General features: G+C 32.0%; 1 protein-coding gene across 1 annotated transcript; it reads left to right on the top strand.

Annotated features, from left to right (window-relative positions):
- Nucleotides 1-297: 297 nt before the first annotated feature.
- Nucleotides 298-6,702, top strand: LOC109619440 (uncharacterized). Its single transcript, XM_066069585.1, has 2 exons — nt 298-2,238; nt 6,057-6,702. The coding sequence occupies exon 1, from the start codon at nt 476-478 to the stop codon at nt 1,763-1,765; it is 1,290 nt and encodes a 429-aa protein (XP_065925657.1). The 5' UTR covers nt 298-475; the 3' UTR covers nt 1,766-2,238; nt 6,057-6,702.
- The last annotated feature ends 5,376 nt before the right edge of the window (nt 6,703-12,078 follow it).

Below are 12,078 nucleotides of genomic sequence, written 5' to 3'. Positions count from 1 at the left end.
GGAAATTAGAAATATAGCTACCTGTAAAGTTCTGGAGTTATCTTTCTTTTCACATTGCACTACTCATAAAATGCTATCTTAGCAACTAGGGATACCAAGGCGTTTAGAACACTTGGAAATAAACAAGAGAATATTATTTTTAAACATTTAATTAAAAGGGGATAATGGGGCTGTCGAAAAGCCCTTACTTTTTGTTGAAGACAAAAAAAAGTTCTAGTTATATTGCATTCATTTGCCCGGCATGTAAGGAGGGTTTTTTTAACGTGCACCCTAAGAGTGAAATTTTTAGTGAAATAGTAGATGCAATAGTGGAAAAGACTTGTGAAAAATTATAACAAAACCAATATCCGGTGTTTGTTCGTGTTGTGACTGTGGACAGTAAATCAGTAAGTGTTTTATTTGGTCTTAAATCAACAAAGGAGATCTGTTTGTTTACCTGTTTACCTGTTTGAGCTGTATTCACTGATCTACATACATGAGTAATAACGCTACCCAGAGTTTAGATAATAGGAAAAGACACCGAGTATCTGATTCAGCAAATATGGAATCGGAAACGGAAACGGAGACTCCTCCTCCAAAGGACAAAATTGAAGAATTTCAAATTAGGGATATTTTCCAAGGAATTACCAATATCCAAAATACCCTTGGGGGCTTCATGTTAAGAATGGATGCACAAGGTCGACATCTAGATGAATTAACGAACGATATCCGAGGTAAGCATGGAATGCAAGAACAGGTGGAATTGGTGCAGGAACAAGCGAATGATACCTTATATACCGTTACGGAACTCGGAAGTAATCAAGAGAAAATGCTACGGGAGCTAAGTAGACTAAGAGACTATGTGATCAAACTGGAATTCCGTGTAAATTCCCAAGAAAAACAGATCCTAGAACTAAAAGCCCGTTCTCTTGAAAATAACATTATCATTAACGGAATTAATGAACATGATCCGGAAAGAGGGAACGACGAAAACCTGGCAAAAATAATACAAAACGTTTTTGAAAAGGAACTGGAAATGGATAAGGAGTCTGTTGGAAACATGCATATTAAGGCCCTATATAGAATGGGTGACAGAGACGCAAGAAGAAAATTTCCTAGACCGGTGTGTATCCAGTTTGCTGACAAAATTTACAAAGATATGGTGATGAGGAAGATCCCGGTACTCCGCAGTAAAAAGTCGCCCATCAGAATAGCCAGCCACCAGCCAGAGGAGCTGAGGGAAAAACGCAGGAAACTGTTTGATATACAACAGAAGTACGCTGCCAAAAATGTGGACACGAAAATCAAGGGAGACAAGTTGGTTTTTACAAGGAGCGGCAACATATACAGAGACAAACTGGGCCAACGTCCATCCGCTGACGAGGTCATCTCAGGTGAAGAAATCAAAAGTCCAATCTCTGCGGGTAAACAAATAGAGGACAACGGTAATCGGTTCACCGCCCACGCTACACCGACCGAATCTCTCAAGCAGGTCAGAGGAGCCCTCATCGATATCATGCGTGTCCCTACAGTGTCAAGTGCGAGCCACAATGTGTTTGCCTATCGATTTAAGAGTAACGACGGAACCATTCACGAGGGGGCGGACGACGACGGAGAACATGGGGCAGGGAGAGCCTTGCTGAGATCCCTTGTCGACAATGAACATCTAAATGTAACTGTCGTAGTATCAAGATGGTATGGAAGCAAAATAGGTGCGCGCAGATTCGTTCATATAAAGGATGTCGGATTGAGCGCAGTGAAAAACATCAATACTGACTCCGGGTAAACAATAGTGGTGGCGAAGAACAAAATACGGTATTTCCCTGTGTAACTTAATGACCATTTTCCTCTTAGGGATATAGAATATATATATTTAAAAAGAGACTTTTTTTTACTTTATTGTTCTCACAATTATATGACCTTTTTCATGATTACCTTCAATCTACCTGATTTGTAAATTTTCTATGATTTTTCCATTTTTTTCTGCATTTTTCCCTATTTTATTCTGTTTAAAGTGTAATTAATAATGCGCTATCGTCCGCCAATTTTCTTTCATTGTGTATGTTACGCCGGAATTTCTCAGTGTACAATTCGGGTTTTATATTTAGTATCAGCAGAGTCGTATCCGGTTTAACAGCTGGGAATCAGAGAATGGATCTTTTCTCTGTTCTTTTCCGTTTTTCCCCCTTTTTTGTTTTTATATAAAGTCACAACACTTTGACAACACCTGAGAGATATGCGTGCGTTATCCTTTAAAGAGTAAGTGTTACTTTTAGACGTGATTTTGTTCTTTATTACATGCTTATGTACATGAGTCGGGAGGATGTAATTATGCGTTTAATTTTATAAATAATAAGTAATTCTCCAATTGAATTACATCCTCACAATTAACTTCTAAATATAACTGTACATGAGGATAAGCACTGCTGTCTCTTCAAACGTCCCTATTTTAAAGCTAATATTACAATCTTTTTTCATATATGTGGATAACCAAGTACAGGGTCATGTTAAAAACTAGTTAAAATAAACTACCATGCTTTTGCCAGTCTGCGCAATATGTACCTTTTCTAATATGCACAGCCTTTTATTTTCAATAGGGAACATAATATCCCTCTCTTCTCTCTATCGGGGCATGATATTTGTTATGTATTTTGTGTTTGACAATGGTTAAATTAACAGATGATTATATGACCAACCAACTGAAAATCATCTCTGTAAATTGTCAAGGACTAGGGGATAAAAGAAAGTGTCAAGATGTTTTAATGAATTTAAAACTGAAAAAATATAATGTTTATTTTATTCAAGATACACATTTTACAACTGAAGAAGAAAATTATATAGAAACAATGTGGGGTCATGAGGTCTTTTTTAGTTCATATAAGTCAAATTCAAGGGGAATTGCAATTCTCTTTAGTGATAATTGTGAAGTTAAAGTACATAAAAATTACAGAGATGAAAATGGAAATTATCTTATTTTAGAGGCTACAATCGACAACCTACAATTTTTACTAGTCAACTTATATGGCCCAAATTCTGATACCCCAGAGTTTTATTCCCAATTGTTAGGAACGATAGAAGAAATTTACTCAGGCCAATATGTTATAATAGGTGGGGATTTTAACTTAGTATTGAATCAAGACCTAGATACAATGAACTATAAAAGAATAAATAATCCTAAGGCACAAGTAGAAGTTCATAAAATCATGGAGACTCTTGACTTAATTGATATTTTTAGAGAAAATACTCCCACATTAAGAAGATACACCTGGAGAAAGAGAAACCCAATTAAACAGGGAAGACTTGATTTTTTTTTGATCTCACAATCTTTTTTATCTCTGGCTCCACAAATAAAGTTTGAAAATAGTTATCGATCAGACCATTCACCAGTAGTATTAATTTTTAAAACAAATGAATTTAAGAGGGGTAAAGGTTTTTGGAAATTAAATAATTCACTACTAACAGACAAGGATTATGTTAAACTAATTAAGGAAAAGATTTGCGAGGTTAAGCTACAATATGCCTGTTTAGTCTATAATAGAGAATTAATCCCAGAGATAGACAATGACATAATATCTTTTACAATAAATGACCAAATATTTCTAGACATCTTGTTAATGGAAATAAGAGGAAAAACAATCTCATACTCTACTTTTAAGAAGAAAAATGCAAGTAAGCGAGAATCACAATTAGAAAAAGAAATACTAATTCTGGAACAAAACTTAGGAGAACAATCCTTGCCTGATATTACCAGTAAACAAAATGAACTTGAGAATATTAGAAAAGAAAGGCTTAAAGGACAGTGTTTACGGTCAAGAAGCAAATGGATAGAGGAAGGTGAAAAGCCTTCTAAGTACTTTACTTCTTTAGAATCTAAAAACTTTATCAATAAGCAAATACCAAAACTAGTGCAAGAAGACGAAACAATAATATATGATCAAGATGAAATTTTAAATGAAACAAAAAACTTCTATGAGAAGCTGTATAGTAAAAAAACACAGGAAGCTGGAGAAAATTTTGTTAAAGAAAAAATAAATCAGTTTGACTTTCCAAAATTAGATACTAAGGAATTGCAATGCATTGAAGGCCCATTAATTAAAACAGAAGTATTAAACTTTCTTAAAAAAATGAAGAATGATAAAAGTCCTGGACCGGATGGTTTCTCTAGCGAGTTTTTTAAATTTTTTTGGAAAGACTTGGGTTCCTTTATAACACGGGCAATAAATAACTCATATGAATTGTTAAACTTTTCAGAAACTAATAAATTAGGAATTATTACCTGTATTCCCAAAGAAGGAAAACCTAAGCAATATTTAAAAAATTGGCGCCCAATAAGTCTATTAAATGTTGTCTATAAACTAGCCTCTGGATGTATAGCTGAACGATTAAAAAAAGTCTTAGACAAACTAATCAGTAGTGACCAAACAGGATTTTTAAAGGGGAGATTCATAGGAGAAAATATTAGACTAGTGTATGATTTAATGAACTATACTGAACAAAACCAAATACCAGGATTATTAATGTTGATAGACTTTGAAAAAGCATTTGATTCCATATCTTGGAGATTTATTTACCAGACCCTTGATCTATTTAATTTTGGTGATTCAATTAAAGATTGGGTAAAAACTTTCTATAGTGGAATCAAGTCATGTGTTATTCAAAATGGGATAGCGTCAGATTATTTTTACCCTCAAAGGGGCTGTAGACAGGGTGACCCAATTTCACCATATCTTTTTCTTTTATGTGCAGAAGTTTTAGGGATTCTTATAAGAAATAACAAAGATATTAAAGGTATAATTATAGAAGGAGAAGAATATAAACTTTCACAGTATGCAGATGATACTACTCTGTTTTCAGATGGATCCCCAGAATCATTAGATGGAATTCTAAGAGAACTAGATTTTTTTGCTGACTTATCAGGACTAAAAATAAATTTTTCTAAAACAAAACTTGTTTGGATTGGGAGCAAAAAATTTTCTAAAGAGGTTTTTCATCATTCAAGATGGAAGTTAGAATGGGGAAATAACACTTTTGACTTGTTAGGAATTAAATTCTCCATAAATCTTACTGAAATGATTGATTTAAATTACAACCCAATATTTCAAAAAATTCAAAGTACTTTGAAACAATGGAAACGCAGAAAACTAACACCTTTTGGACGATTAGTGGTTTTGAAAAATTTAATTATTCCAAAATTTAACCACCTTATTCTTACCTTACCAAATCCCAACAATGAAATGTTAAAGGAAATTGATAAAGAACTATATTATTTCCTATGGGGTGGCAAAGTCCACAAAATAAAAAAAAATATTGTCATCCAAGATTATAGAACACATATGGTATAACCCAAGGGTAAAGATAAACAAGGAAAGTATATTTTTGAGAAGTTTTTTTAATGCTGGTTTTGTTTGCATCATTGACCTTTTTGATATAGATGGTGACTTTAGAAGTTTTGAATCTTTAATTGAACTTGGTATTAAGACTAACTTTGTTGAATATAATGGTCTAAAAAAGAGTATATTAAAACGAATAGGTGAATGCAATATAAAAGAAATTAAACCAACAGTTGGACCATATATCCCAAACACATTATCCATATTCTACAAAAATAGAAAAGGATGTAAAGATATGTATAATATATTGATAAGGGAAAAGAGGGTCCAAAATAAAGCAATACTAAAATGGGAAGAGAATGACACAATATTTAATGAGAATGATTGGTATAAAATATTTGAACTTCCTTTTAAGACAACCCAAGAATCTAAATTCCATTGGTTGCAATTCCAAATTTTACACAGGATATTACCAACAAATTATTACTTGCATAAGCTTAAACTTATTGAATCCCCTAAATGTTCTTTTTGTAAACAAGATTCTGAAACAATCGGCCATCTTTTTGTGGAATGCCCATTTGTAAAAGAACTATGGAGTGACATTGAAGAGTTATTTTTAAGAAACTACAGGGTGTCCCTAATGTTTGATAAGCAAAGTATACTTTTTGGTAAATATAAAAACTACCATATGTATAGAATACAAAACCTTTTAAGTTATATTGTAAAACAGTATATTTTCACTCGTAGACTTAAAACTTACCCAACTTTAAATGTGTTGGAACTCAAAAGGAAAATTGAAAACAGGCTTCTTGTGGAAAAATATTTACTTTTAAAGAACTGTGAATTTGAAAAATTTGAGAGACACTTGGAGAATATTATTGAAAGAATTTAGCAAGTCTTTACTATATCCCCAACTATTTGTTAAAAGAATGTATGATGCTTTTTTAAAATATCTAAATAAATCTTTTTGATAAGCAAACCCTGATAGACAGCTATGCTGCAAAGCAACCATTGCCCCGTCAGCTTTTTTCTCTCCGCCTTCTTTTCTCTCATAAATAAATATATGTACATGTACGTGCTAAATATTATGTTCATGCTGGTGTTTGTGTATTATATTATAATCACATATTGGAAAATCCTTAAATTTAGAGCTGTCAATTTATAAATTGGTGTGCATGTTATATTTTTTATTTGCTTTTCTTCTTTTGTTTCTTTTGTTTGTGTTTATATGCATATTATTTCACTCAATGTTTTCTGTCCTTTCTCACCCCCACTAAAAACATAAAAAACAAACTTTCACACCATTGTGAACTATTATATATCTATGCTTGCATGTATATTGTATGTAAAAAAAATGTAGATATTCCAAAAGAAATGTATTATGTAAGAAAGCTGTGAAAGTCATGAATAAAAAAACATAAATAAAAAAAAAAAAAAAAAAAAAAAAAAAAAGTTCTAGTTATTAGGGCTTTTCGACTTTCGGTCGAAAAGACCTATTGTTTTTGTCTTTTTTTATTATTATTATTATTTTTCTCGACAGATTTCTGTCAGCGATTTTTTGAAAACTGGAAGATATATTGATACAATTTTTCAACGGTCTTATAGCAAATTTATTACTCTATGAAATGTAAGGTTTTAGATTTCCGGTTCCGGTACTTCCGGTTTTTACAAGGAAAATTGCAAAAATCGATTGAAACTCAATATTTTGATTATTTTTCAATCTAGAACATTCAAACTTGAGAACTACATTCATCATGACTAGTTGTACAAAATTGTAAGCGTAGGCATCTTTCTATGTCTTACCGTTTTTGAGATATAAAGCCCTAAACTTCAGAAAACGGCGGATGAAAAAACGAAAAAATTTAAATGACGTTTAAAAGTTTAAATGACGCCTTTATATTATTAAGATGGAAGTTATTAACATACATTCCCAGTTTTGTAAAAATATGTTGACTACTTCCGGTTTTATAGGTCGGTGAAAATCGTCTATGGGAGTTTCAATGTTAAACAAAAATCACGCGTCATTCGTTTTCTCAAAAAGTTTCCATTTAAATATTACAATTTTTTTTCTGTATATTGAGACACAAACTCCGCAGACCGGAAAAAGTTTTGGGTACACAATTCTTTAAAATAAGGGGTCTACAGGGGCCATCGTGCAAAATAGCCCTTCAACTGTAACTTTTTTATTTTTCATCCGATTATTAAAATCTTTTCGGCTTATAGTTCACAGAAGAGAGTACAATTTAAAAATTATGGTCCGAGGGGCCACTTTTTGACTCCTTAAAGGGTTTTTGAAGGCCCAAAGATAACATCTTGTTTAAATTTCAAAATTTTTTTTGGGAAGAGTTATCTCGCTTTGCTCCAAGAATGTAGAGCATAAATACTCTTGGCATACCAAGTTTTGCGTCCCAGGAATGAATACTTACTTTCAAATGATTTTTTGAAAATATTCTTCTGAAAAGTAGAAGTGTAGCTGCTTGTTAAATTCTGGAGTTATCTTTCTTTTCACACTGCACTACTCATAAACTCCTATCTAAGCAACTGGTTATACCGAGGCGTTTAGAAAATTTGGAAATAGATTAGGGATATTTTTTTTGACAATTTAAATAAAAAAGGAAACTGGGGCTGTCGAAAAGCCCTTACTTTTTGTTGAAGACAAAAAAAGTTCTAGTTATTATTATTATTATTATTTTTCTCGACAGATTTCTGTCAGCGATTTTTTGAAAACTGGAAGATATATTGATACAATTTTGCAACGGTCTTATAGCAAATTTATCACTCTATGAAATGTAAGGTTTCAGATTTCCGGTTCCGGTACTTCCGGTTTTTACAATGAAAATTGCAAAAATTGATTAAAACTCAACACTTTGTTTATTTTTCATTTTAGAGCATTCAAATTCTATAATTACCTTTATCATAAATAGTTGTACAAAATTGTAAGCGTAGACAACCTCCTATATCTTACCGTTTTTTAGATATAAAGCTCTAAACTTTTAAAAAGGGGGGATGAAAAAACAAAAAAATTCAAATGACGTTTAAAAGTTTATATGAGGCCTGAATATTATTAATATGGAAGTTATTAACATACATTCCGAGTTTTGTGAAAATATATTGACTACTTCCGGTGTTATAGGTCGGTGAAAATCGTCTATGGGAATTTCAGTGTTAAACTAAAATCACGCGTCATTCGTTTTCTCAAAAAGTTTTCAAGTCAATGATACAGTATTTCATCTGTACAATGGCACACGCAATCCGCAGACCGGAAAAAGTTTTGGTTAGATAATTCGAAAAAATTAGGGATCTGTAGGGACCAACGTTCAAAACAGCCATTTAGCTGTAACTTTTTCACCTTTCATCCGATTTTAAAAATCTTTTCAGTTTATTGTTTAGAATAAAGAGTGCAATTTAAAAATTATGGTCCGAAGGGCCACTTTTTGACCCCTTGTAATGGGTTTAGAAGGCTTAAAGATAATAACCTTCTCAAATTTCAAAATTTTATAAAGTTAGAGTTATCTCGCTTTGCTGTAAGAAAGTAGAACATAAATACTATGGGCATACCAAGTTTTGTGTCCGAGGAATGAATACTTACTTCAATATGATTTTTTGAAAATATTCCTCTGGAAATTAGAAATGTAGATACCTGTAAAGTTCTGGAGTTATCTTTCTTTTCACACTGCATTACTAATAAGTTCCTATGTAAGCAACTGGGGATACCAGGGCGTTTAGAACACATGGAAATAAATTAGAGAATATTTTTTTTTTAACATTTAATTAAAAAGGGATAATGGGGCTGTCGAAAAGCCCTTACTTTTTGTTGAAGACAAAAAAAGTTCTAGTTATTAGGGCTTTTCGACTTTCGGTCGAAAAGACCTATTGTTATTGTCTTTTTTTATTATTATTATTATACTCGACAGTTTTTTGTTAGTGATTTTATGAAAACTAGATGACACGACGATACAATTATGCATGGATCTTATAGCAAATCTATCAGTCTATGGAATGTAAGGTTTTGGATTTCCGGTTTCGGTACTTCCGGTTTTTACAAGGAAAATTGTAAAAAATATATTAAACAAAATATTTTGTTTATTTTTTGAGTTAGAGCAATCAAATTTTAGAATTAAATGCATCATGGCTAGTTGTACAAATTTGTAAGCGTAGACATTTTTCTATATCTTACCGTTTTTGAGATATAAGGCTTCAAACTTTAGAGAAAGGGGGTGAACAAAATAAAAAAATTCAAATGAAATTAAAAATTATATTTGACGCCTTAACATTATTAAGATTAAAGTAATTAAGATATATTTTAAGTTCCAGTAAAAAATATTGACTACTTCCGGTTTTATAAGTCGATGAAAATCGTCTATGGGAATTTCAGTGTTAAACTAAAATCACGCGTCATTCGTTTTCTCAAAAAGTGTGTAAGTAAAAATTACAATATTTCTTTTGTGTAATGACACTACCAATGCGCAGACCGGAAAAGTTTTTGGGTAGACAATTCGAAAAAATAAGGGATCTGCAGGGGCCAACGTACAAAACAGCCCTTTAGTTGTAACTTTTTTACCTTTCATCCGATATTAAAAATCTTTTCAGTTTATTGTTTAAAATAAAGAGTTCTATCTTAAAATTATGGTCCGAGGGGCCACTTTTTGACTTCTTATAGGGGTTTGGAGGGCCCAAAGACCATCACTGGTTGAAATTTCAAAATGTTTTTTAGTAAGATTTATCTCGCTTTGATGTAAGAATGCAGAGCATAAGTACTATAGGCATACCAAGTTTTGTGTCCCAGGAATGAATACTTTCTTCAAAATGATTTTTTGAAAATATTCCTCTGGAAATTAGAAGAGTAGCTACCTGTAAAGTTCTGGAGTTATCTTTCTTTTCACATTGCACTACTCATAAGTTCCTATCTTAGCAACTGGAGATACCAAGGCGTTTAGAACACTTGGAAATAAATTAGAGAATAATTTTTTTTGAACATTTAATTAAAAAGGGATAATGGGGCTGTCGAAAAGCCCTTACTTTTTGTTGAAGACAAAAAAAGTTCTAGTTATTATTATTTTTCTCGACAGATTTCTGTCAGCGATTTTTTGAAAACTGGAAGATATATCGATACAATTTTTCAACGGTCTTATAGCAAATTTTCCACTCTATGAAATGTAAGGTTTCAGATTTCCGGTTCCGGTACTTCCGGTTTTTACAAGGAAAATAGCAATAATTGATTGAAACTCAATATTTTGATTATTTTTCAATCCAGAACGTTCAAACTTTAGAATTACATTTATCATAACTAGTTGTACAAAATTGTAAGGGTAGGCAACTTTCTATATCTTACCGTTTTTGAGATATAAAGCCCTAAACTTCAGAAAAGGGGGGATGAAAAAACAAAAAAATTCAAATGACATTTAAAAGGTTAAATGACGCCTGAATATTATAAAGATTGAAGTTATTAACATACATTCCGAGTTTTGTAAAAATATATTGACTACTTCCGGTTTTATAGGTCGGTGAAATCGTCTATGGGAGTTTCAATGTTAAACTAAAATCACGCGTCATTCGTTTTCTCAAAAAGTTTCCATTTAAATATTACAATATTTTATCTGTATATTGAGACACACACTTCGCAGACCGGAAAAAGTTTTGGGTACACAATTCTTAAAAATAAGGGGTCTACAGGGGCCATCGTGCAAAACAGCCTTTCAACTGTAACTTTTTTATTTTTCATCCGATATTTAAAATCTTTTCGGCTTATAGTTGAGAGTAGAGAGTACAATTTAAAAAATATGGTCCGAGGGGCCACTTTTTGACTCCTTAAAGGGTTTTTGTAGGTCCAAAGATCACATCTTGTTTAAATTTCAAAATTATTTTTTGGAAGAGTTATCTCGCTTTGCTCCAAGAATGTAGAGCATAAACACTCTTGGCATACCAAGTTTTGCGTCCCAGGAATGAATACTTACTTTGGAATGATTTTTTTGAAAATATTCTTCTGAAAATTAGAAGTGTAGCTACTTTTTAAATTCTGGAGTTATCTTTCTTTTCACACTGCAGTACTCATAAACTCCTATCTAAGCAACTGGTTATACCGAGGCGTTTAGAAAATTTGGAAATAGATTAGAGATATTTTTTTTTCCACACTATAATTAAAAAAGGGAAACTGGGGCTGTCGAAAAGCCCTTACTTTTTGTTGAAGACAAAAAAAGTTCTAGTTATTATTATTTTTCTCGACAGTTTTTTGTCAACGATTTCTATAAAACTGGAAGGTATATTGATACAATTATGTAACGGTCTTACAGCAAATGTATCAATCTATGGAAAGTAAGGTTTTGAGCTTCCGGTTCCGGTACTTCTGGTTTATATAAGGAAAATTGTAAAAATTGAACGAAACGCAATATTTTGTTTAGTTTTTGAATTAGAACGTTCAGCTTTTGGAATTAAATACATCTTGTCTTGTTGTACAAAATTGTAAGCGTAGACGACTTTCTATATCTTACCGTTTTTGAGATATTAAATCCTAAACTTTAGAAAAGGGGGGATGAAAAACAAAAAAATTTCAAAAGACCTTTAAAAATTTAAATTATACCTTACCATTGTTAAGAGAGAAGTAATAAACGTACATTACGAGTTTCATTGACATATATTGACTACTTCCGGTTTTATAGGTCGATGAAAATCACCTATGGGAGTTTCAATGTTAAACAAAAATCACGCGTCGTTCGTTTTCTCAAAAAGTTTTTAAGTTAACATTACAATATTTCATCTGTAAAATGGTACA

The sequence above is a fragment of the Magallana gigas genome, chromosome 8 (assembly GCF_963853765.1).
Source record: "Magallana gigas chromosome 8, xbMagGiga1.1, whole genome shotgun sequence".
Taxonomy (NCBI): domain Eukaryota; kingdom Metazoa; phylum Mollusca; class Bivalvia; order Ostreida; family Ostreidae; genus Magallana; species Magallana gigas.
The sequence above is the reverse complement of the archived record's forward strand: the minus strand, read 5'-3'. Positions and strand labels throughout refer to the sequence as shown.